Source organism: Zootoca vivipara, chromosome 3 (assembly GCF_963506605.1).
Source record: "Zootoca vivipara chromosome 3, rZooViv1.1, whole genome shotgun sequence".
NCBI classification, from domain to species: Eukaryota; Metazoa; Chordata; class Lepidosauria; order Squamata; family Lacertidae; genus Zootoca; species Zootoca vivipara.
In genome coordinates this window covers 61,973,345-62,000,629 of record NC_083278.1, presented here as the reverse complement: position 1 = coordinate 62,000,629, position 27,285 = coordinate 61,973,345, and the positions used below count along the sequence as shown (strand labels likewise).

Genomic DNA, 27,285 nt, shown 5'->3' with positions numbered 1-27,285 from the left:
TCACATGCACTGAATTGAAACACGAGATCAACACATCTGACTGTGGAAACTGGTTTAGTACCTGGATTACCAGGAATTAAAATATTACAGCCATGAAAAGAACGGCATGGTACTGCATTGTGGAACACCAACAAAGCACTGCATTCTATTATCAGTTGTCTGGTGTTCTATAAATTTAACTTACCTGGATACTAAGTATATTTACTTTCACATATATTTATTTGAATAGAACTTTCTTCCATGGAAGTGTGCTTTGAATTGCAATATTGAAAATCATAACAGTCTATATGCCCACATGTTTCGTAAAATCCCAGTGACTTATTTCTTAAGGGAGTAGTGGAGTTTAGAACAGAAAAGTGTGTGTGTGTATGAGTGTGTGCTTATTCCATTTTGTGCTTACTGCTTCTGAAGCAGCTTCACAAAACACAGCTAAAGTGCATTGGTATATAACAGGCTGTTTCCACAGTTTATTGCAATGTCCAGACGTGGACAACACCTACTTCTCCACTAGTTTATCAAAAAACTTGCCTTGTGAAATAATGTTAATAATTTTTAAAGTTTACATTGGTGTTAAGAAGATTGTGTGTGTGTGTGTGTGTGTGTTTTTCTAACCATGTCAGTATACTATAATTCTAAGGTTGATATTATTATTTTAAAAAATAACTTTACTGAAAATGATTTGTTACAGGAAAAAATCAACCTGAACTCTATTCCAGCAATAACAAACTGGTAAGTAAGCTCTTATAACAAGGGGACTGGAGGGTGGGGGTGGGGAGAAAATACAAGGAAATACATTGAATAGGAAAACTAATGGTGGGGAAACTTCATCAGATATGCTGCTATCATACAGTAATTGGATGTTTTCAACCATAAGAGTTTATCGGTTTTGTAGTTCTTGCAATAGATTTAATTAGAAGTGTCAATCACTGAATTTTCTCACCTCATAACAACTTAGCCATGAAAATAAAGGGAGAAAGGGATATGAAAACTCATAGCTTCTGAAATCTGATTCTGTTTCTTCCTAGTTTCCTTAGCGTGGGATTATCCCCATCTGCATATTATATGAATGGAGTCTACACAGAAAAGTCTCACTGCTCTGCTGTCCCTTGGAAGGTCTTGATTTGGTGAGTCAATTTTCCTGTTCATAGGGATGTTCAAAAACCAGTACTGAACCACTTCTTGAGCAAGAGAAGATAGAGCTGAAGCTTGAAAAATGACATCTTGCTATTTTGGTTGCATTTATAAGTAGCAGAATTTGCTCTAAGGCCTGGTATATTCGAATGGCTTGTGAGCTGAGGAGTTCTTGCATTTGTTGCAAGTTCACTAGGTGACTTTAGCCAAGCGGATTTTTATTTATTTAAAGCATTTTTATCCCACTCTTCAGCCAAAAGGGCTCCCAGAGTAGCTTAGAACTAGAAAACAGTCTCACCCACAGACCTACAATCCAAAACAGGGAAGGGGAGCTTTTCAGCCCAAGGGCCACGTTCTCCTCTGTGTGAACCTCATGCCAGTGGTGGGCAGGGCCAGAGACAAAAACGAGCAGGGCAATGAATGTGAATTTTACCTTTGTACCAGTAGGTTAGTTTCTACACACTTGCACACCCCTCCCTTTCTTATCTAGGACCAGGTAGAGAGGCCCGAGGTTCCCTGTCCTTGATCTAAAAATACATGGCACAGAAGGCAGAGATTGAGAGGGCGGAGGAATTAAAAAAAGGAAAATTCCACTAATTCTTAAATTCCTGAATCCCTTTGGGGTGGAGCTCCACTGAATAATTGGTACCCACGTTGGATTATCTGAAATACGGCTTTTTAAAAGTTAAGCTGAATTTTGTGCATATATTGTCACAATTTTCATCTTTGGGCCTGAATCTTTTAAGTATTGATTAAAAGAAGGCAGTTCCCTTATATGGCTGATCTTTGTGTGTGGTGTCTGCATGGTTTTGGAGTAAGACCAAGTGTGATTCTTTATTGCATCTGTTAATTTAATCCTTGAATGACACATGAGTAAAGCAAGAGACTAGAATACTGTTAATGCCATATAGGACTCCCCAATGAAGCCTTTGGTATGAGGGATGTCAGCCTTTTTCTGTTTCAGGGACTCCAAATCTTCAAGGAGCAAGTTCAAGTACGTATTATATTGGCAAGATTTGGTTTATTTGAAGAATACATTTCTTAAATTTGGTGGTGAAACATTTGGGCTTAAAATACATTTTTTGGTTTCTTATGCTTTTAGTTTTTTATTGGCTTATTCAGGGGCCAGTTTTTAATTTAGAGACAGTGTTGGATTTGAATGGGAGATGCATTGAAATCTTTTTCACAGCTATAGTCATATTTCTTGTAATGTGCTTGCAATGTACTTGTGAAGAAGAAATTTATCACACTCTACTGAAACATTCAGTAGGCCTTGACCTGGGGTCGTATTTCAGAAGCATCTATCTTTAAGTTAGTTTTTATGCATTTAAGAGGTGGATATGGTCTCTAAATTATAGCTTATTCCTAATCATTAGTATTTTCTAGCACACCAAATTCTGCAAAAAAATAAAAGAAATCAAGAATTCGGGGTGCATATAGCTCCTAATTACATTGCTTAGCATGTAAAGCACCTTTCTATCAGAGGATCTTAGCACAGGCATCCCCAAACTTCGGCCCTCCAGATGTTTTGGACTACAATTCCCATAATCCCTGACCACTGCTCCTCTTAGCTAGGGATCATGGGAGTTGTAGGCCAAAACATCTGGAGGGCCACAGTTTGGGGATGCCTGTCTTAGCAGGTATATATATTCAACTTTTGTGTGGTATTAGACCAGGCATCCCCAAACTTCGGCCCTCCAGATGTTTTGGACTACAATTCCCATCTTCCCCAACCACTGGTCCTGTTAGCTAGGGATCATGGGAATTGTAGGCCAAAACATCTGGAGGGCCACAGTTTGGGGATGCCTGTATTAGACAAACGTGAAAGAACTCATTACCCACTTTATGTATGTTGGGAAGCTACATTCTTAAGCCTAGATCAAACAGTTTTTCTGTAGTGCCTCAGACACACGTGTGTTGGTGAAGAGCTTTACAGGGTTCCTTCCTCTTTAACAAAAGTCCTTGAAAATTCATATTAGCTGATAATTCATTATTTGGTCACTAGAGGGAGCTAAAATACCATTTTGAAAGTTAACATAATAAACAAAGGGCTTCTTTGTGTAAATATCAAATAACTTTAGTCTTAGCCTGAAAGCCTTGTTTGCTGCATTTGTATAATGCCCAGACAATACCCTATTTTTGCAAATTTGTTTTGATGTTATCTAGGGTTTGATCAAAATCTATCCTTGAAACAGGTGCCACAGGACTTTGTAGCGGTGAAGTGATTTTGTCACCATGTTTACACTGTCAGCGGGGGGAGGACTTCCTACTGTGCCTGCCTTGAGTATGCCTGAACGCAAGTAAGTTTCAATCCTCCAGTGCTTTTAAAAATCACTAAAAAGGACTAGAAAGGTCAATGTGGGATGGTAGTAAAATCCCAAACCTATAAAGTTTGTGGAACAACCGGATAGAGCTCCTAGGAAATAGTTTCACTTTTAGAATGAATGAAATGCTTTTGAATACAAAGATTGACTGGCAAAACATGTGAAATTATTATTATTTATATGCGGTAGCCAAATCTCTGGCATACAATGGCATACAATGTGCATACAGTGGCACTTGCAGATTTTATATGACCAGAGAGTACTTTGCTACAAGTTTGATGCTTTCTTAAAAGCAGATATGGACATTTGGTGTGCTTTATCTTCCTCTTTTCCTAGAACTGAACTTGCCATCGTGGAAGAACATCAACATCTACATTGCGTCAACTGTGTTAGTCGGCGCTGTATGACCAGACCAGAGGCTGGCATTTCCTGTGATTTGATTGGTTGCCCTTTGGTTTGTGGAGCAGTATTTCATTCATGCAAAGCTGCAGAGCATCGCCTTTTATGCCCACTTGAAAGAGTGCCTTGTCTCAACAGTGGCTTTGGCTGTCCATTTACTGTAGCCCGAAACAAAATTGCTGAACATCTAGAAATTTGCCCTGCAAGTGTGGTATGCTGCACTATGGAGTGGAACAGATGGCCTGTCAGTTATGCAGATAGAAAATCTTATGAAAATCTTAGTAAAGATGTTGATGAGGTTGAACAGTTAGACATGGCTCTTGCCCTTCAGGATCAACGAATGCTCCTTGAATCTCTCAAAGTAGCAACTATGACATCGAAAACAGGTGATGAGGTGGTAAAATCCAGAGAACAGACTTCTGTTGCAGGTGCCCCAGATGCTGCACTTTCAAATGGCTTGATGCCTGTTGATGAAGAGTCTTATGGTGCACTTTATCAAGCTACTGTGGAAACGACAAAGAGTTTAGCTACAGCTCTAGATATCCTGAACACTGCTACTAGAGACATAAGCATGTTAAGCTCAAAGCTTGGCATTTCACCACCTAAAACAAGTGAAGATTTTCAGCCAAAAGAGCAAAATTGTAGTAGAATGCATAAAGTAGAACTTGACTGTCTAGATGAAGATAACATGGGAGCAGTTGGTGGTATTCACTTGGATATCTTGAATCAAAAAGCACAGTTGGAACAAAATGGCTCAAGTGACATTTGTTACGACACCATGCAACAGTACAATTTGAATATGGGTCTTGATACCTCTTTATGTAATGGCTTTCATGCAGACGATACAGGCGCGGATACACTGCAACAGAGTAAAGAACTTGGTATGTGTAATTCTGACCAATCTAATGTAGCAAATGGTGTATGTAATGCTTCTCATGTTGAAGCATTGGGTTTTTGCAGCCCTATTCCTGTAGCAACACAACTTAAGGAAGAATTACCTCTCCACAGTTTGTCTAACGGCACTGTTAATCATGTATATCTGCCACAGTACTGTAATGAAGAACTGATACAGAAACAAATTGATCAGGACAGACTGAGAAGCATAGATGTATTTTCTTTAATTCCTCACCGTAACTACAATTTCCTTGCAAATCACTACATATCTGCACCAAAGGAAGACAAAGCAGTGGATACATCAGATTTGGAAATAACAGAAGATCCTATGGGTCTTCATGGAATAGATTTAATCACAGCAGCATTACTGTTTTGTCTTGGAGACTCTCCCGGTGGTAGGGGAATATCCGATAGTCGTGTTATTGACGGATACCGTGTTGATTTTGGGACGCAGACGTTTTCTCTCCCTTCTGCAATTCTGGCCACAAATACAATGGTAGGGGAGATTGCTTCAGCCTCTGCATGCGATCATGCAAATCCACAGCTCTCAAATCCAAGCCCTTTTCAGACTCTTGGGCTAGATTTGGTGCTAGAATGTGTGGCTAGATACCAAACAAAGCGTTCAATGTTTACATTTGTTTGTGGACAATTGTTTAGACGAAATGAATTTCCTTCGCATTTTAAGAATGTACATGGTGACATTCATGCTGGCCTCAATGGCTGGATGGAGCAGAGGTGTCCTCTGGCGTATTATGGATGTACATATTCTCAACGCAGATTCTGTCCTTCAACGCAAGGGGCAAAGATTATTCATGATCGGCACCTTCGGTCATTTGGGGTTCAGCCATGTATATCTACTGTGCTGACAGAGCCTGATAAGAGATGCTGTTTAGGACTGCGTAGTGACCACCTGAGTAATCTTCCTTTTGAAGTTCTACAACACATTGCAGGTTTTCTAGATGGTTTTAGTTTATGTCAGCTTTCACGAGTGTCGCGATTAATGAGGGATGTGTGCGGAAGTTTATTACAGGCACGAGGAATGGTCATACTGCTGTGGGAAAAGAGGACATATCCAGATGGAAGTTCTTCGTGGCAAATAAAAGAAAAGGTTTGTATGCATAACTATACATGGAATTGCCTTTACCTCTGTTTTAGAATTAGTATGTTCTTTTGTCTATGGGTTGAGGTCTCCCAAGCATGGTGGGTCCTCATCACTGCTAATAAAGATAAAAGAGGAACTAAAAATAAGAACTGTGCTTTTTGAACAGGAAGCCTCTAGTGCCCCATAAACCCCTGGGCTATGATCTGCCTAGGTCCCCAGCACTAGACAAGCTAGTTGTGATCAAGTTAATGAGTATGAAAGCAAAGCAACAAAGACGTTTGCTGCTAGAAAGGCAAAAGACCCTGGAAGCAAATGGCCCCTTGGAAACACAGGTCAGATTCCTCCCTAGCCTTGTCAACCAGTGGCTAGTGAACACCTATAGCAGATAGAGTGGGCAGCAAAGTAATGAGAGTAAGCAAATAAAACAGGTAAGACCAAAGCTGATGTATGGCCAAGGCAGTGAGACTTATGCTGGATGAGCCAAGTGGCACTGGACAGTGTGGGACCCTGGCTGAAGCAGGAGTTTGTAGTGAGTTTATAAAGAATTGGATCTGTAAAGGGTTATGCTAGTGAGCACAAGCTAAATATTGAACATCACTCTCTTCAGTAGTAAAACGTAAACACAACCCTAATAAATATTTGTAGATGGGCTATCTCTTTAAAACTAGCGCATTTGATCTAAAACAATTTGAGAATAAAAGAGCACCACATGGTTTAAGGGAATGCTGTTACAAAATCTGTAGATTAAGAATGTGTTAATAATGCCCTGTACTGTACCTTTAAAAATGTTTATATCCTGCTTTTCATTAAAGATTGGTTCTCAAGGCAGCTAATCATTAGGATCCAGAGTGGTTAAAATTACCATAGAAGTTCATGTGTTTGTGACAGGAGGATGAGTCTTTCATTTTGACTTATTCTTGCCATAGCTTCTTATTGCTAAGAAGGATGCAGATGAAAGGTTTTCTGGTTACGAAACCAAGACACTTTGGTTGATAACATCTCACAGGCTTAATTGCCATTTAGAACATTTCCCTCCTCCCCACACTCTTCACTCTTGGCAATAAGTGGCTAGTGTTACATCTACACCAACACCTGATAACAAAACCCTCATCTGAATACATTTTCAAACCACGGTTTGGCAATAACTGGTTAGCAAAAAAAATCATTTGCAGTTGCAATGTTAGCCAGTTACATCCCATACCAATGAGGATGAGGAGCTGCAGGAACAGTCTTGATAATCAAACTGTACCTTCTTGATCAGACCACTGTATTGTCCTATGAACTTAGGGTTTTGTTTACTGCTGTACTGCCATGCACTTAGTAGCTGGGAAACACTGCTGCCATAACTGTTATAAATGCAGTCTTTGAACCCTGAAAAAGCAGAACTAAATGCACTTTGATAAGAAAAATTTATTTTCTAGGTGTGGCGATTCAGCACAGCTTTTTGTACTGTAAACGAATGGAAATTTGCTGACATTGTAAGCATGGCTGACCACTTGAAGAAATGCAGTTATAATGCTGTAGAGAGACGGGAGGAAGCTGTACCACTACCGTGTATGTGTGTCACACGAGAACTTACAAAAGAAGGACGGTCATTGCGCTCTGTCTTGAAACCTGTACTTTAAACACGAAGAATTGACTCCAATTGCACATACACTCAAGCACCTGATGTAACCTCTATGTAATACTTTGTGACACTTTATTAATTTACTAAATACAATTTCTAGATAAATCTACTCTGTCATGTACATAAATTTTTGAAGTGGCATTTATTTTTTATAATACAGTCTGGTTAGAATTAATGAAAGTTGCCTTAATGTTTGAAACAATGGAACTTGCTGGACAGAGTAGTTTCTATAAAACTCCTATCTGTAAACTTTTTATTAAGGATTTCTCTGACTTACGGTTCTGTTTCTTTTTATTCACTTCTAGAGGTATGCAAATTCAGACAGGAACAATTGTATAAACAGGAATCTGACCAAACTGCATATATTTGGTCTCTGCAAATAAGGATACAAGTGAGCTGAATGCTACACAGCATTTAGCAGTGCATATTTTGAACAATCTTTTCCATTTTTGAAAGATTGCTGTGCTCATTTAAGCTGATTCAGTGGTATGTAACACTGTTTCTAGTTAAGTTTCTAGTTAAGGAGACTTATATAGGTTGGGTGCTTTTGGTGTTGATGCAAGTAAGTAAGGGGCGCAATCAAAGCTCTTTGAAGTCCGTTAACGAACTCCTGATTTTAATGAAGCAGAATTCCTTTTAATGACACTTTTTCTTGATGGTCAACAAAGGCTGCTGCAAATAAAAGTCTGATGTAGGGCTGGGGAACCTTTAGCCCTCCAGATGTTCCTGCACTCCAGTTCCCATCAGAACTAGCCAGCAAGGCCAGAAATCAGGGATGATGGAAATTGCAGTTCAGCCAAAGGTTCCCCAGCTCTGGTGTAATGGAACAAAAGTTAATTTTATTTCAGACTTCAATGTATACCTAGACTAGCATTTTGAATTAATAAATTTTCTCCCATCTTCTGTTGGCAAAGATTGATAAAAGGTGAACTTGAATAAAATTCATGTTGCTTGTTGTAAATTAGCTAAAAATGATCCACAATTTTTAATTCATTGATCTAATGAAGGGCTTGTTTTGTGGTATCAATGTAATACATTTTATTGTTAACATGTCTACAAATGTACTAGTTGCTTCCAGGCTATTTTAAATTGCATAGGACTCTTGATTCTGAGCACACTTTGAAGTTGGTTCCACTGAAATATGGAATTTGCTTCTAAACAAATGCTTTTAGGCTAGAGGTGTCATGCCATCTTTATAAGATGAAAACCTGTTCATTGCAAACAGCATATCTTAAATGCATGTTCATCTTTATCATGACTCCATCGTTTTCCAGTCTTCCATAATGAGGACATTGTGTTGAATGTTTACTGTAATTATAAGAATGCCTTTAACTATACTACCATAACTCTCTTTATACCATACTGCTAGTTTGAGCTTGTGCCATAGACGAAAACCAAGATTGTATTAATAGGGTGTTTCCATTTTGAAAAAAGATGGCTACATTAGAAGTGTTTATAATGAAATCATTTAAGTACTTGATCCAAGAGTTCATACATTCAGCATATATGACTCCAATCTGGGAAATAATTGCCTTTTTCATCACAAGTTGCCCCATTTTTTGAAAAACAAACCTCAGCATCATTCTCTTGTGCCATATATTGATACCATTAAGGAACACGAATGCTTGCTCTACATGGCTTTTGGTAATGCATGGACCTTGGGATCAGTTAACTTTTTCTCACAAAGCTGCCTTTCTCTTTGAAGGGTCTAAAGAATTTTCATTTAATCCTGCATAATTTTTCTTCAATCAATAGAACACTTCTAATTTTAGTTGTTTTAATACCTGAGAAGGGGACATCATTATGAGCATTCAAGTATACTGCTCTTACAACCAATAAACCTCTAGTACCCAGGTATAGACATTTTCTTCAAGAATCTGTGGGAAGTTGCCATTCTCCAAAACAGAGATGTCAGCCCAGGAACAACCAAGAATGTCCATTCCACAGTTTTTACAAGATACTTCCGTATACACTAATCTTTAACCATCAAATATCTCACCAGTGTGTACTTAAGTATTAACTGTGGGGGTTTTTTTGGCGGGGGGGGGGGGTTAAATACAGAGATAGGCAAAAATATGCCTCGGCCTCTTTGAGACACATTGTAACCCAAGGCCTTTTACAATAGAAGGCTCCCTAGCTCCAAATTGATTGTACCTGTGAGGAAAATTGATTCATTTTTCCACATTTAGCTTTTTGAACACTTCATTCTCAATACTGTGCACTTTTACTTTGAAATTTAGATACTGTGGTTTTTTTAAAAACTTTAATCCAGAGCTATTAAAACATTTAATGCTAAATAATTTTGTTTGGTACTCTTCTGTGTGCAGGAATTCAATGCAAATCTAGGATATCAGTATTTCATACTGCTATGCAGTTTTTAAACAAAACAGTGGCATGTAGTTTCTCAATACTTGACTTTTTCTCCTGTACTGTACCTTGTATTTTAAATACACAAGCCTGCCCTAGTACTTTGTCCAAGTTGGTTGCCTTTATTTACATTTTCCAGCTGTTCCTCTCTCACACCAACCCCACACTCCTTTGAATGTTTTCAGTTAATGCCATTTTTTGCAATGTTTGTCATATTCTTAATAAACTGTATTTGCCATTTCTCTCTTTAGTGCATGCTTTCCCTTGATCTAGGACAGGCATCCCCAAACTTCGGCTCTCCAGACTACATTTCCCATCATCCCTGACCACTGGTCCTCTTAGCTAGGGATCATGGGAGTTGTAGGCCAAAACATCTGGAGGGCTGCAGTTTGGGGATGCCTGATCTAGGATGATGTGTTTTGTGCTAATGATCCTCATGCTATTTGTGCTAGGCCAGTGTGGAGGTGGGGGGTTAGAACATTTGCTTTGCAAGCAGAAGGTCCTAGGCTCAATCTCCACAATCTCCCCTTAAACCCTGGAGTGTTGCTGACAGTATAGATCGTGTGGCTGAGACAATACTCTGCTAAATTGACTGATGGCATGACGATACAAGACAACTCCCTAGGTTCCTATTGAACCAATTTGGGTCTGAAACTATGAGTATAGCTGTGATTTATTATTAATTTTCCAAAGCTGCTAAGTACAATTAATCATCTTCTCAGGAAGCAAACCAGGAATCTTCTCAGGAAGCAAACCATGAATTTTCTAGAATTCTTCAAGAGATGTACTGAGTAATGAAGCATTCACTTTCCACTGTTCATTCCCAATGGATTTTTCCAATCCAATGGATTTTTCTCTCTTCTCCCCACCCTCCAGGTTATTTTGTAGTGTTTGCCATATCCCAAGTATGAAGCTTCAGTATTTCCTAATGAATATCATGGTTACTAATGTGATCTAACAAACTGCTTTGGCTACAGGGAGCTGGTAGATACACAGGTGTACAACTTTTTAAAAAGTTCAGTATTTGCTCTTCTCTTTCCCAACCTTCTAAAAAACAAATTTGGGCCAGAAATTTAACTGAATGCTGCACACTGAGACCTCAATGTAGTCTTTTGAGTGGTTTGAACAATTTCTTGTCGTATATGCTGTATGTGGGCACAGCAACTTGGCCTGGCAGTAGGGGACATGCAATGCCTCCTTTATCCCCATCTAATCATTCCACCCACTTTCCTCTTAAGTTGCAGCTGTGGAAAACCAAGCACACCGGACTCAACCCTAACAGGCACAACCCAGGGACCCCTGAGGACCCCTGATCACCACCATGTGCAAACAAGATGGTGGGAATGAGTTGCAACTCCTGGAGCTGTGCAGGGAGGGACACATTTCAGCACTAGAGTATATGCTTAGCACATACTGGCTCGATCATGGGCATCTCCAGGGAGGGCTGGGACCAGCTACTGTCTGCAACCTTGGAGAGGCTACCAGTAACACTGAGCTCAATGGACCAGTTGCCTGACACTCTGAAGTGACCAGACCTTCCTTCTTTCTCCCTGTGCCCAAGGGCTGGGAAGCCTACAGGAGAGCTGCCCCATCTCTCCCTAAGCCCTATAGGAGAGCCAGTGGGGTGCAGCGTCGGATTAGGACCTGGGAGACCAGAGTTCAAATCCCTGCTGGCCCAGGAAGCTCCCTGGGTGACGTTGCCGCGAGCATTGCCAGTCAGGCAAAACTACCTGGCAGGGTGGTTGTGGGGATTAAATCAGGGAGAACCAATGCCTGCCGCATTGTGGCTCTTTGAGGGAAAGGTGGGATGGAAGTGAAACGTGGAACAAATACAATGCAAGCCGAGCCTCGCTCTCTTCGAGAAGCGCTGGTCCTTTGGGAGCTTGCAGCGGCGCGAGAGTCCTTTATAACGGATTCCTGAAGAGTCACGTGTCCACCGGCTCGCATTCCCTTTTCGGTAGCAGAGCGCGGACGGGCAGCGCCTCACGGAGGCCGAAGTGACGTCGCAGTCGCTCGGCTGCGATTCCCTCCCTAGCGGCGCCGTGAGGGAGCCCAACAACATCTCGCTCGCTCCCTCTACCCGCCACGGACTCCTGCCATGCTGTTCCGCTTCGGGGTCATCGTGCCCGCCCGGCTAGCCGAAGGCGGCACGACGCTGTGCGTCTCGGGTTCCCGGCCCGAGCTGGGCCAGTGGGACCCCAAGCAGGCGCTGGCCATGAAGCCCGCGCGGCCGCTGGCTCCCTTGCCCGCTCAGGAGCCGGTTCTGTGGCTCGCGGAGGCGGCCCTGCGCGAGGACGAAGCCGCGTGCACCTTCTGGTACAAGTTCCTCAGGCGGCACGAGACAGGGGACGCCGTCTGGGAAGGTAACGGCCGCTCAGCAAGCCCAGCTCCCCGCCCCCGCCTTCTTCCTTTCCGTGTTTGTATGTGCGCGCGCGCATGCGTGTGCAACGGGGGCGTGGCCTTGGCGGTCAGTTCTCGCGTCGAGAACGGTGGGCCGTTGTTTTTGCCCGCGTCGTGGGCAGCGCGAGGGACGCGCGCTTATTGCATCAGCACAGCTGTGTCACCGTTATGTAATAAAAGAATAAAAAAAACCAGTCTGCCTTGAGCGGATCTTTTAGGTCTAGGTAGCTCACAAATGTCTTCCCCTCAGTTTGCCGAGATATATTTCTTCGCGTGGATGGTGCTGTTATGGCTACAAAGCGGGGGGGGGGGGGCAGATTATTATTGTAGTAAATAGGGGTGGAGATAGTTATTAGGTTTGCACACACACACACACACACACCCTTCTGTTGAGACTGGGAATGGGATGTGAGGTGGCTCTGAAGTGCAGTTATACTTCGGAAGTCAAACATCTTGTGAGCTGGAACCTTTTGGCTCCCAAACGCTGCAAACCTGGAAGTGAGTGTTCCGGTTTGTGTTGTGAATGCTCTTTGGAACCCAAATGTCCGACAAGGGTTCCAATTGGCTGCAGGAGCTTCCTGCAGCCAATTGGAACCCGCGCCTTGGTTTTCGAACTTTTTGGAAGTCGAACGGACTTCCATGACGGATTCCATTCAACTTCCGAGTTGCGGTTAGCTTGTGATGACCATGGGGAATTAACAAGGGTCATGAGTGAATACAGGGGCACACAGGTCTCTGGTTGGCATCTGGCTGTCTAGAGAGACATGAAGTCAAACCGCTGCATTAACAGCACCGAAGTGACTTCTCTGAGGCGCAAGCCTGGTTGGTGTGTATGGCTGTCCTGGGCTGCCCAGACGACAGGCCTTGCTGATGTGGTCCCAAAGGAAAGCAGAGCAAAACGTTTGGCATCAGCTTGTCTGCAGTCCAGTCATCTTAGGGACTCTGCTCCAGATAGGGTCTCTGATCCAGATCTGTGTAGGGTTATTTCTTCTCCTGAAGATATAAGGCAGCAGAGGTTTAGGATCTGAGTCTTTCTTCTCCTAGATGAGCCCCATCTGCCCCTCACCTTCCTCTACAGCACACGTAGAAACTGCTTTCTTGACCATTGAATCCACTATCGGTTTCATTTGCTCAGTTTGCCAGGGTTTGACTTGAGACCCATCAGCTACCCTCACCTGGGTTAGCCAGCCAGTAGATTCTGTTTTCCATGGTGTGGCCACTATCCACGTGCTGACAGCTTCTAGGAGCTACAGCTGGGAACTGAGTGCAAGGTGGGGACCAAAGGTGTACAAACTCTTCCAGAAGGAGCACGAAGTGTCCCACGCCAGAGGTACCCCTCCCTTAACACCCATACACCCAACTGTTGCAAATATATGCCATAAATCTCTTCTAAATGAAATGTAGGCTCCTGCGAAGGAGGTGTGGTTGGATACCTTTAGGCAGGATTTAGGAAAGAAAGGCGCTTGCATCCAAAACAATCATTGGAATATCCTGTGGACATGTGTATTTTGGTGAAGACCAACAGTCCCAGTAGGTCATACTTCTTTGGTAACTTTGAAAAACTGTTAGAAAGGTGTAGAAGTCCTTTTCAAGGGGTGAATGACTCACAGAGTAATGCTATGCAGGCTCATAGGGATGGTGGGAAAGAAACTACTGCACCCACAGAGGTCACATTGGATTTATATTGCCCCATTCACAGTGTACAAGATGGCTTCACATCCAAATGCAGGGCTTAATAATAATGAAAGTTGAGAGTATAGTTTACATAGTGCAGCTTCCAGACAAAAATGTTTATGAGTTAGTGCACCTAAGTAAGTAAGCATGGTTTATGGCACTGGAGAGGAAAATAAAGACACATTGTTTCAAGGTTGCAGTAGGCTGGTGAAAATAAAAGACATTCTTTTGCGGTTCAGTGTTTTGTTTTTTATTTGCACATTGAGAGTAGTAAGGTGTGTGATTGAAAGTTGCACCATGTACAGTTAATATTTAGCTAAGATGTGTAGTATATAATTACACTATCTTGGTATTATTTTTTGGAATTGTGCTTTATTGCTTTAAAATTTCAAAACCAGGTGTTATTTTAAAACAGTTGAGTACATTTCTTATGGATAGTGTGTGTGTGTGTGTGTGTGTAATGGTGGTAAGAATCTATTCTATTCTACTTATAATTGCATAGAAAAGCTAGACAGTATTGGAAATAGGGAGAAGACCTGGAGAAGCTAAAGTAGATAAAATGGAAGGGAAGAATGTACTGGGTACTGAAGGTAGCTATATATTGTTGTAGCACAGTTTCATAAGGAAATCTTCCTGTTCCATTGCAAAATGACAGTAGGTTTCAGAAACAATGCATCTTTATCTTGCTACTACAGTTGGTAGCCAATCATTTCCTCGTGGTAGCAGTAAAATCTAATTATGACAACTAGGAATTCTATAGCTTTATTTTATAGCTTTTTATATACCATTCATACAACAAAAATATGTCAAGAACCTGCTGTTTTACTCATTGATTGCTGATATCCTGTTTAACATACATCCAGAATAAATGACATTTTGAGTTGCAGAATGTATGATTTCAAGTAGTCAAACACCTTATAATGGGCACACACATTAATTATCACATTATCACATGAATCAGAGTTTGTAGAGACAATTTTCATAAAGACTCCTTATGTTCTAATGATAAAATATGCCAGCAATAGGTTTTTTTTTTACTAGAATTCAAATAATTAAACTTTAAATATTGACTCTGGGCATGATATTTAATGTGAGCCTTTACCCCTATAACACACTCTCCAAATCTGTGACCTCCAGAGAAGATTTTACTGAAATAATTAAATTTCTTGTTCCCTTTCATGTCTTTTTTATTCCCTTCCTCAATCTTTTGCTCTCTTTCTCTCTTTCTCTCTTCCTTCTTCAAGCTAGAATGGTCTATAAATCAATACTTTCTGCTCCCACTAGATGTCCCTCTTGGACCTGAGAATCGAAAACCCTCATTTCTCCTACAAGACAGCACTATGAGAGCTTAATCGACTTTTAACTCAACAAATTTAAATTTTATTCCCTTTGTGCATTTCAATCTTGTCTAAAAAGTAATAGAAGGGAAGGAACATTAAGCGCAACTAGGTATTGACTGCCTAATTTTTTAAAAAGCACAGCTTATTTCAATCCTTTTGCTGAGCAAACAGTATTAGAGCTTTTAATGTTTTCAGGTACAGTAAGGATACTTTGTGAGTGACTAGAAGTAAACACGAACATGTTGTAAAATTAAAACATTGAAAATAGAGCAATCTTCTATGGGTTAGTTTTCTGGTATGGTCTAAAATTGGGTTGGCACCTTTGGTTGGGCAAAATATGAGAGAGGTCAGGCAAAAGAAAGGACTGGGTGGGGTGGGGGGTCACACATACACTCATGGCACCAAATCCTCCCCCACTTTGTGGAGAGGGGTTCCCTGCATCTGGTCTCCCACTTCCCTCATCATTCTGGCCCTGCTCTTTCCCTCAACTCACATAGAGAGGCAGGGGCCAGGGATAGATGGCCGGCTTCCACAGGTGACTTTAGTTGCAGCTCCACCCTCTTGCCCTTGCTGATGTCAGAAGAGACTCGAGTGCGGAGGCGGAGGGAGGAGGAGAGGTTGTAAAGGCAGTACTGTAGAAGCATATTGGATATTTTCGGGGGGGGGGGGGGGCAAAAATCAGGGGATGAAATTTACCAAATTTGGCCAAAGCAAACAAGATGAATTTTAACAAGGAGAAATGTAAAGTACTACACTTGGGCAAAAAAAAATTAAAGGCACAAATACAGGATGGGAGACACCTGGCTTGAGAGCAGTACATGTGAAAAGGATCTAGGAGTCCTGGTAGACCACAAACTTGACATGAGTCAACAGTGTGATGCAGCAGCTAAAAAAGCCAATGCAATTCTGGGCTGCATCAATAGGAGTATAGCGTCTAGATCAAGGGAAGTAATAGTACCATTGTATTCTGCTCTGGTCAGACCTCACCTGGAGTACTGTGTCCAGTTCTGGGCACCACAGTTCAAGAAGGATACTGACAAGCTAGAACGTGTCCAGAGGAGGGCAACCAAAATGGTCAAAGGCCTGGAAACGATGCCTTATGAGGAACGGCTTAGGGAGCTGGGTATGTTTAGCCTGGAAAAGAGAAGGTTAAGGGGTGATATGATAGCCATGTTCAAATATATAAAAGGATGTCATATAGAGGAGGGAGAAAGTTTGTTTTCTGCTGCTCCAGAGAAGCGGACACGGAGCAATGGATTCAAACTACAAGAAAGAAGATTCCACCTAAACATTAGGAAGAACTTCCTGACAGTAAGAGCTGTTCGACAGTGGAATTTGCTGCCAAGAAGTGTGGTGGAGTCTCCTTCTTTGGAGGTCTTTAAGCAGAGGCTTGACAGGCATATGTCAAGAATGCTTTGATGGTGTTTCCTGCTTGGCAGGGGGTTGGCCTGGATGGCCCTTGTGGTCTCTTCCAACTCTATGATTCTATCATTCTACCATTAAATTTTTTCCTCCTCAGATCCACTCTGAGTGTGCCAGGGACTGAAGCCAGACCATTAGTTTATCCAGCTCAGCATTATGTGAACTTTCTGGCAGGGTCTTAGACAAGGGGTTTTTCGCAGCACTACTTAGAAATGCTGGAGATTGAACCTGGGTCTATTTCCTGCAAAGCATGTGCTCTGCTCCTTAGCTACAGTTTATCAAGCCTTTAGTTTTATCTTTGCAATTGTCCTTTTTCTGGTTGTAAATAAGAGCAGTGAAAGAGACTTACAGCATAATCCTAGGCATGTATACTCAGAAGTAAGTTCCATTGTGTTTCTAGGTAAGTGTATAAAGGGTTGCAGCCTTATCTCTGCCTCTGTGCCACCTATAAGTACTTGATAACAGAAAGGTTTTGTTCTCTTCCTGACTTGCAAGATGTGTGTGTGTGTGTGTGTGTGTGTGTGTGTGTGTGTGTGTGTGAATAAAGCTTATATATGTACTCAACACAGCAATGCCTCAGTTCCCTGAACAAAGGGACAGGTTTTAACTGATCCGATGAGCAAAAATTAACACATTCAGAATAGCAAGTGAGTACTGTACAGTGGTGCCTCGACTTACGAATTTAATCTGTTCCGAAGGCACCTTCATAAGTCGAAAAATTCGTAAGTTGAAAAACGCCATTGGAAACGCGATTTCCCATAGGAATGCATTGAAAATGGAAAAAATCGTAAGTCGAAACAACCCTACCTGAAAATTTGTAAGTCGAAAAATCCCTATCTAAAACCGCCGTGGTTTTTTTCAGATGTTGAGACATTTGTAAGCGCGTGGCCATTACCCATTCGTAAGTCGAAAAATTCGGTTGACGAGTCATTCGTAGGTAGAGGTACCACTGTATTGTTCACCCCCCTATTGTTTACTGCTGAAACAACTAAAGGGGGACACACTATAAGTTTACTTAACTTATTATCCACCATAATTTGCTGAAAAACAGAGACCAAGTATACAGTTTTTGTAATGTACATTTTGTAATGTACCTTTGCATTTTTTATATGCTAAGCCAGGCTTTAGAAATGTACAGGGAAAGTGCTATTTGGAAACCAAGCAGGCCCATCGCCAAGGGGTCTGAGCCATCTCTATTTAGATGAAGTAAGCTCAACATGTCCATAGCTCTATACAGTAACAATCAATTCAGTCTTGCATTCCAAGCCATCTAATACTGAATTTCAGTCAGAACGTAAAATAGCAGGGATGCTTCCATAACAGACTTCAATCTCAAAGGTTTAGAAACCTGGGACTTGTTTTGTTCACTGGTGAAGCCTAATAATGTTAACAGGTAAATATCATTCCCTGAAGTTGTTGTTGTTGTTGTTGTTGTTGTTTAGTCATTTAGTCGTGTCTGACTCTTCGTGACCCCATGGACCAGAGCATGCCAGGCACTCCTGTCTTCCACTGCCTCCCGCAGTTTGGTCATACTCATGTTGGTAGCTTCAAGAACACTGTCCAACCATCTCATCCTCTGTCATCCCCTTCTCCTTGTGCCCTCAATCTTTCCCAACATCAGGGTCTTTTCCAGGGAGTCTTCAGTAAGTGAAAACTGGACCTCAATGAATTTTCTTTTTCATTGTAATGCAAGACTACAGAAAGTTGGTAGTGATTTATCTGAATCTCTTCATGAAACTTTATTTTTTTAAAGCATCTGGTCAGACAGCTAAGCTGAATTCTCACCTCCTCATTTAATGTTGCACATTCACGAGTTCTGTGTCAATCTGCCTGTCTGCATTTCTTCGATAATCATTAAACCAGTTTTACATACTGTAAAATCTTACTCTTTCCCCCCTCATAGCTTATTCAGATAAATTCAACTGCTGAGCTGCAACCATGTTGTCTGGATTTGAACAGCAGTCTCTTTCAATTATATAAGACAGACTAGCTTTCAACCTTTGAGCTATTCTGAGGAAATACAACAACAACAACAACAACAACAACAACAACCTTTGTTATTCTTATTAATAACATTTTAATTTTTTCCACATAATTCTGTCATCTTTCTCCCAAACAGTTTGTTCAAAAAATGATCTGGAATGAGCAGTAAGGTAGCCAAGTTATGACACCAAACCACTGAAGGTGGTAGAAAAAAAGGATTGTGAAATGCTCCAAAAGATGTATCCAGAATGTGTGAAAATTGCATTAAAATGGCAAATGCAATTCAGTGTAAGCAAGGGGAAGGTAAAACACATTGGGTGGGGGGATCATAAGTTCACATAAACACTGGTCTTGACTGACCTCAAGATCATAATGGGGAGTTTAATGAAATGTCCTGATCTGTGGTGATGTTCAGCACCAAGAGAAGGTGGTGATGACCCAAGCAAGGTAGAGATCAGTAGAGCCAGGGTTCTGAAACATGATAGGTAAAGCAAAGCAAGGCCAAGACCTTGAGTAAGATCAGGGTTACAGTTGTGGTGCCCTGGAGCAGCTGGCAGAGTTTTGTAGCCTGGGCTAGTTACACAAGGTCATAGAGTCATAGAATGGTAGAGTTGGAAGGGACCATGAAGGTAATCTAATCCAGCCTCTTGCAATGCAGGAATATTTTGCCCAATGTAGGGTTCAAACATTCAACCCTGAGATTAAGAATCTCTGAGATTTCCAATGCTTTCCAAAAATTGGAAAGCACTTACAGATTATATGCAAACCAAGGTAGATAACTTAAGCCTTACCTCCAATGTTTAAAGGTTCTATCTTTTTCTTTCTCTCTTTAGAAATATAATGTGCTAATTGTAGCAGGATAAGAGAGATTGAGCTAGGAAATTTGATAGATGAGAAGAATGATATGAATTTATTGTAAATATTGAAATAAGGTATGCATATTAAGAATAAAAAGGAAAATAAAGGGGATTAGTTCAGGCCAGGTTGTGAAGTCGCTGGGGAGGGGAGCTCCTCAGAGGTCTCCTGATACTGAGGAGTCTGTATAGTACAGTCATTGATGGCATGTAGCAGAGATGTCTCCTCTGTGTTTGAGAGATGCAATGTGAGCTCCAGTGTCAGTAGCTTCACTTGGGAAGGACACACCCTGAAATTATTGGTTCTGTATCTGACAGTGCTGATGAACACACAAATGGCATGGCTGGTGCAGTCACAATCCAGAAAACAGAACTTACAAACAGGCCTGCCAGACCCAGTGTGGTGATCATGTCTCTGGAACAGTAACAAGGGCACCAATTTCAGATCTAGTGAACGTATCACACCATGAGAAAATCTGTTTTCTGTACTCAGATTCCCCTAGGAGAGCATATGAAATATGGTGCATTCGATGCGGTTTTTGCTTAGTTGGCTAGCTGGATGTTCCTTTCAGAAACATTGTTATCTATGTCTATTTTTCTTTGCAACCATTAAGAAGTTTTTTATTTTTATTTTTAAGAAAGTGGATAGTGGACGCCTTACAAGAACGTTGGGACCACATAAAATGCTACCCAGCATGTTGTGTGCTTGAGTTCAGCTCTTTTGATGTTTGCACCTCCTCCCTCTTCCCACACCCTTTTGGAGCTTATGTTTTCCCTCCCATCACTGATCTTGGGCTATTCTGGATTACTTCTTTCTTTTGATCATGTCTTACTTGCTTTTCATATTCTTGTTTGTTCTTCTCTCCCATATGAGCTGCTCATTGCTCGGAGATCTTTGTTTTAATCTCCTTTGCAATAACGCCAGTGGCTTTTTGATATGCCAGTTTGATCATCTTTCTTACGCATCATGCCAGAAGCCATATGGGCAGTCCTGCAGGCTTTGAAAGAAAGACTGTTCACAAAGATTGATTTGTAAGGCAGAGTTTGCTGATTGCTTTGTTCTTGGACATGTTGATGTGCAAGCAAATTGCATGGGAGAGTTTTTGAACAACAGTGGAATTAAAAAGGACTTAGTTTGGAATCCTTGGTACAGAAATACACCCTTTCAAGAATAACCATTATTTGGCTTCCTAATGTTTGTCAGTGATGGGCTCCATTGTTTTTATCTTAGCCTTTAGACATGAAAATCTCCTTCCACATAGGATATCCAGGCCACACCAGTAACGGACATAATGCAGGCACACAGCTTCAGCTTTTAGGCTTTGCGCGCCATGTCTAGCAAAGTGTCCATGCACAGAAACCATCTTCCCCATTCCAATTGTGTTTGCATAAGAGCAAAAGAGTCTGAGAGCAGCCTACAGGCTTCCACAGGCCCTTTCTCAACTGCTCCTTCTCTAGTGTGGTAGAAGTGTTTGTGTGTGTACTGGAAAGCCAGTATGATGCAATGGTTAGAGTGTTGGAGTACGACCTGGTAGAACAGGATTCAAATCCCCTCTGAGCCTTGAAGCTCACCGGGTACCCTTGGGCCAGTCACTGTCTCTGGACCTAAGCTACATTACAGAGTTGCTGTGAAGGTAAAATGAGAGAGGGGAGAACCATGTATACCCCCTTGAGCTTCTTGGAGGAAAAGGTGATATATCAAACCAATCAATATAGGAAGGACATAGGAAGCTGCTTTATTTGTCCATCAAGCTTAGTACTGTTTACTCTGACTGGCAGTAGTTTTCCAGGGTCTCAAGCATAGGGTTTTCCCATTCCCTGTTATCTAATACTTGTAATTGGAAATGTCAGCAGTTGATGTTCTGTCCCCTGGAAAACTGCTCCTGGACAATGTAGGACGGGGGCAAAAACCAGGCAAGGATAGTTACCATAGCTGCCAAGTTTTTCCTTTTCTCGCGAGGAAGCCTATTCAGCATAAGGGAAAATCCCTGTAAAAAAGGGATAACTTGGCAGCTATGATAGTTACAGTGGAAAGGAAGGGCCAGGAATTTCCCATGCATGAACTTCCTTGAGCTAACTTGTAGGATCTGAGCTATTGTGTGATTTGTAAATGAAATGGATTAAATATTGCAATGGTGCTGTACAAGGTTGTGTTTTATTACAAACACGTTCTTTAAAAAAGAAATTCTTAAAGCTACATTTATCCAAATAGGAAAGCTAAAGCTATCACAGTGAGAGAAAAATGTATTTGTCAATCGATCTGGACTTTACTAATGTGCTCTTTGTTTGGCCACATCCCTATTCCAAAGTGATTTTTGTGTTTCTTTCATTTATTATTCAGCAAGTGAAAGAGGAGGTGGGTGGAAACTGATTAATTTTGTCCCTTAAACTCTCTATGGGAGAAGGGGATACATGGAAATTGAAAAAAGTTGATGATTTAAACAGCCATTATTTCTAAAGTGGTATATTACAGACATTTTTTTCAATGTATAACTGCTTAAAGTTACAAACTGAGTAGCCAATCACAGTCCTTCCCTCAAAACACCAAAAAGCTTCCTCATGAAGGGTGTGATACTATGTTAACTCCTTTTTGAGCAAAAATAGGTAAATCCAGTGATATTTCTTGACTCTGCATGTGAGGATATATTATACATTTGATGCCCTACTGTGGTTTTGCCAGATGTGAGCTGCATATTCTGCCACGTACAGGAGCATTTTATGTCCAGAGATTTCTACATGAAATTCAGCCATCAAGATTGCCCCCAAAGCCTGTTTTCATTGTTATGTGTGGATTGGCAACCGATCAACTAAATCTGCTAATTCAGAGGAACACCAAGGAAGTACATCCAAATCTGGGCTTGAAGTAATTTCAGAATGAATAGAAAGCTGAACTTAAAAGAGCCTGTTAGGTTTATTTTTCATTTGTTCTGAAACAAAGGAACAGATTGTGAATGAGTATATCTTTTTGTATTCATTAAAGGCCTGGAGAGATGATCTGTGACTCTCACAGGAGGAAAGGCATGAGCTGAATTCAGTAGCTGCTCCTGCTCTTAGCATTTCCAATTCCCCTATTGCCAGAATGGTCTGGTCTGGACAAGAGAAAACGTCTAGCAGGGGATACCATTTCTTCCCTCCTCATAATCCCCTACAGTCACATATGGATTTCCCCCCTCTTAGATTAACTCCATTCGGACCAGATGATTTGTCCTTTTTCTTTTTCTCAGTAAGGTCTAGAACATCATCTCTCGTCGCCACTATCTGATTGTGTCCACAGTGGGGCGTTAATGCATATGTAGGTAGCAGTTTCCATATGGTCATTTGTGCATCTTCATCCACACATGAGGGTTTCCAGTTTTATGCCTCTGAAATCGACCCTTATGTTTCCCAACTACATCATTGGGCAGTGCTTGATGGGATGTATTCACACTTTGTGCTGTTGTCGTTTGTGTCAATTAGTACTTCCCTGCCCACAATAAGTTCTAGAAACCTAAGATTGATTGTGGGCAAGTGTGTATGTATGTGTTTTCCCGTTGCACTTGTACTTTAAAAAAAGAAAAAGGAAGACCTTTTTCAATCTACCAGATTTGAACAACATTTTCTCTTTTAGATGCCTCTCTGATTTTATTCTCTGGCTCAAGACCAAACTGATCTCGCAATTGGGGGGGGGGCAGCGAAGAAGAAGAAGAAGTCCCCAGCACTGCTTTACTTTGGGGGCCTGGTAGTGATTCTGTGGAGAAGTCTCAGTTCTCAGGAACAAGTCCATTTTGGCTGTTGTTGTTTAGTTGTTTAGTCATGTCCGACTCTTTGTGACCCCATGGACCATAGCACGCCAGGCACTCCTGTCTTCCACTGCCTGCTGCAGTTTGGTCAGACTCATGTTCGTAGCTTTGAGAACACTGTCCAACCATCTCGTCCTCTGTCGTCCCCTTCTCCTTGTGCCCTCAATCTTTCCCAACATCAGGGTCTTTTCCAGGGAGTCTTCTCTTCTCATGAGGTGGCCAAAGTATTGGGGCCTCAGCTTCACGATCTGTCCTTCCAGTGAGCACTCACCATTTTGGCTAATGGTGATTAATGCAGGATTTGATCCATATCTGATATTATTTCCTGTCTCTTTCTGGTAGTTCTATTCTCTTTCACTAAATTACGCCTTACTTTTAAAACAAGAATTAACCAGATGTTTCATAAACAGTCTGTAAAAGCTAGAAAAAACTTAGTTTGGCTTTCCAAATGTGGAGTTAGGGTTTACAAATCCAGGCAAGAGATTTCAAAAAACAAGCTGTGCCAAATGGTGGCACATGCCATGTTTTACACAGCAGATGGCACTCTTAATGCCCGAAATAGGGAAGGAATCCACAGACAAACAATGCGTGTTGAAATCTCTGGTGCAGAATTAGCACAAAGTGGTTGCTGGTGTCTAGGTCACTTCATTTAGAAACATAATGTGGCAGGCTTCTGCTCAGGAGTTCTCACCACATCTGCTTCCTTGAGTGATGGATTTAAAATAAGGAAGGTGAAATTTTTTAAAAAACCTTGTAGATGAAACAGCATTTTGAAGGCATCGCTGAATAGCAGCATTTTGCACATGTGGTCATTAGCTTGTGAGATAAGGAATTCTAGTGACAGTTAATGAAAGGAGTTATTTTCCCCTTTAGATTCAGGTTTTACTTACACGACACCTTTTGTTTCCATTTTCTGAAGGAAAATGACTTTTATTCCAGTGGATGGCTGCCTTGCTTCCCCCACAACAGGAGACACATAGGGTTGAATCCAGACTTGCTCATGCTTATGGCAGAGCAACTGAAATCCATTGGACTTACCATATGTTTCTTCGATTTCAATAGATCTACTCTAAGCATGATTAAGTCTAGATCAACCAATAATTGTGTTTGTGTGTGTTTAGAATGTGAACCCTCCCAGCTGATTGAATGAAAATCCCATGAATTCAGAGGTCTTTGTTTTTACATCATTGAGCTATATTGACTGACAAATTGTGTGTGTTCTCATTTCAGGCAATGGGCCCCACCATGATCGATGTAGTGTCTATAACCCAAGCAATTTGGTCGATGGAGTTTACTGCCTCCCAATAGGTCATTGGATTGAGGTTTCTGGCCATACTGATGAGATGAAACATACAACTGACTTCTATTTTAATATTGTTGGACATCAAGCTATTCACTACTCCAGGTAACAAAAAAGAGAGATTAGGTGTTATGGAAAACAGAATGGGAAGATGGAGATTTATGGCATGATCCTAAGCATGTCTACTCAGAAGCAAGTCAAGATTGCAGACTTAGCCGGGAAAACAAAATACTTGGTATTATTTGCTGATCGATGCAAACATGTGGGTGCTCAGATACCCCAGTCACATTTTCAAAAGTTTTGCTTGCAGTTGTGCTGACTAGAAACTCACATTTACACATTTGTTCCCCCACCCACAAGGTGAATTTCTAGCTGCCCTGGATGATCAGATGACTGCTTTTGCATGCTTTTATGGGGCACTTGATAAGTGGTGGTCTCCTTTACTGATACCACTTGGAAGATCAATTATTGGAATCAGCTAATGCCAAAAACTGCCAGCCAACTTAACTTACATAATTTTAGAAACATCTGACATTGTGTCAAATGACAATCTGATTATGACACGGGATGCTTATTTTTAACACCAGCTGCTGTCGTCTTTATTTAAAGTAGCAAAGCATTGTCCTGTCTGCCCTCTAGAACTAAAATAGTTATTGTCCAGTAAACAAGATTCTCAATAGCATTCTACAACATCTGCAGAAAGGTAGCTAATCTCCAATTTCAACATCTTGACTAATAGCGGTAATAACAGATGCCAGGTGTTGAATGGTGAAGAGAATAAACATGGAAAACAAAGAGATGAGATAAGGAATTCACAGTCAAACTGCAATGAGCAGAGCCAGAAGCTGGCAGCTGAGACTGAAGGCAGATGCTGGGTCAGGAAGCTGGGCAGCAGTGGGTGTAAGACTGGTAGACAGGTGCAGTGCCAGGAGCCTGACACTTGGAGATAAGCAAGTGTCACAGAACAAAGCCACAGAACTGCCATACTGTAGGTGCAGTTGGCTTGCCTTCTTGTAAGGCTGAGGCTGGCCAACATGAAGCAAATGGGATAGAGCTATGTGAGAGCACCAGATGCCAAGGTTGGCTCTTTAAGCATGCTTCCCCTATTCTTAAACTCCTTGGACGAAAGGTGGGGTATAAATGTAATTATAAATAAGTAATCTTTTTTTTTTAAAAAAAAACCTCATATGTGAAAGGAAAACCACTGGGTGTATGTGCATTTGAAGATGTGAAATCTAAGGGGGAAATTGCCATTTGCCCCAAAGGAACCAGAACATTCAAACGGAGATGTATTACAATGTGACTTTTTGAAGTGATCTAGATTTTTCCAAATATGCTCTTTAAAAGTTGGGGTTCATATAACGGCGGAGGAAGCTGATCGAGCGCCGCGCGTGCTCTGTGCCCAGGGGCAGGGCCACCTGCCTGTGGGGCGGGTCAGGATGCTCCGTGGGGGCTCCAAGGAGTTTGCCTGCCTCCTCCCACTCAGCCACCCTACAGCTGGGGGGGAGATGGCAGGCAGACCGTTTGGGGCAGCGCGGAGCCTGTGGGCACCCAAGCCACCACGTCTCTCCCAGGAGAGACGTGTGACACGGACACGCTGCAGGCCCCGAGGTGAGTGCTGCCCAGCATTTTGTCACCCCCACTCAGTGGTGACACCTGGGGCAATCCGCCCCCACCACAAACCCTTCCTCCGCCCCTGGGTTCATGTCATCTCTTCTTACATCTCTTCTTACCCAGTCCTACAGCCTTGATCCAGCTCTAGTCATACATTAAATCAATAATAGCACAGTTTTCCCTTGCTTGATCAAGTGCAGTGTAATTGTAATATTGCTGTAATAATTGAAAATAAACTGGTCAGTACGGTAGTTTGTAGTTTGCAACTCAGATTCAAGCTTTGGATTACGTCTGATCTTCCAGATCCCCATCACACTACAAATGTAGTCAGGTCCCAAGAACTGATGGGAACATCCCTCTAATGCTTGTTGCCTTGTCAGCACATAGACCACATGCAGGCCTAGCTGTCAACCATTTAGGCGTGAATATGTGCAGTGTGGTACTGCAGTGCTCAAATATAACATTTGGGAATGGATAATGAGCTTAACTCGAAATGCCACCTTGAAGTCAGGTATAAGTAGTTTTCAAGATTGCTTTATTACTTACCCTAAATGGAAGAGCCTTATACTCAAAATGCATTGGATTTTTAAAATCTTTTTGATAAGTATTTTATAAGAACAATTGCAGCAAGTATTGTGGTAGTGGCTATGCTAGCTTTGACTCTTTGCCTTGCTGTAACAAAATTAATTGTTTAATAAAGCCCATTAAAACGTCTAATCATCATGAATAAAGTCAACAGTGAATTATTAAAATACCTCTGAAAAGAAAAAAAAATGCTTTGGAATATATATATATATATATATATATATATATATATATATATATATATATGAAGCAAGAAATCCATTCAGTTGTTTAAAGAAAAATAACCTGTGTGCTAAGTGTCACCCTGGAGTGATTTTTTATTGCTAAATTATAGCATGAACTATGGTGGAGAAAGTGACGACTTTTAACTGGAATTCAGTGAGCTGTGCCATTTGAGTAGAAAGCTGAAAAGATGCCCTGTGGTTAAATAATTAATTAAGAACAGAGCTATGACATCTATTGGGATTTCTACCTTTGGAACTAAATTCTG

At 41.4% G+C, this 27,285-nt stretch overlaps 2 protein-coding genes across 4 annotated transcripts in view; both read left to right on the top strand.

Annotated features, from left to right (window-relative positions):
* Window positions 1–763: 763 nt before the first annotated feature.
* FBXO30 (F-box protein 30) lies at window positions 764–9,777 on the top strand. 3 transcript variants are annotated; one of them, XM_035108817.2, is made up of 4 exons: window positions 765–1,124; window positions 3,327–3,431; window positions 3,792–5,856; window positions 7,272–9,777. In XM_035108817.2, the coding sequence occupies exons 2-4, from the start codon at window positions 3,367–3,369 to the stop codon at window positions 7,473–7,475; spliced, it is 2,334 nt and encodes a 777-aa protein (XP_034964708.2). In that variant the 5' UTR covers window positions 765–1,124; window positions 3,327–3,366; the 3' UTR covers window positions 7,476–9,777. The 3 variants fall into 3 exon arrangements, with proteins under 3 accessions (XP_060128715.1, XP_034964708.2, XP_060128714.1); XM_060272732.1 differs by lacking the exon at window positions 7,272–9,777 and having other exon boundaries at window positions 764–1,124; window positions 3,792–7,265; XM_060272731.1 differs by having other exon boundaries at window positions 765–3,431.
* Window positions 9,778–9,919: 142 nt separating this feature from the next.
* The window catches only part of EPM2A (EPM2A glucan phosphatase, laforin), a 32,926-nt gene continuing 15,560 nt past the window's right edge, over window positions 9,920–27,285 (top strand). The window contains exons 1-2 of the mRNA XM_035108819.2: window positions 9,920–12,207; window positions 24,527–24,701. Coding sequence (XP_034964710.2) covers window positions 11,943–12,207; window positions 24,527–24,701 — 440 coding nt within the window. The 5' untranslated portion in view covers window positions 9,920–11,942. The remainder of the gene's footprint in view (window positions 12,208–24,526; window positions 24,702–27,285) is intronic.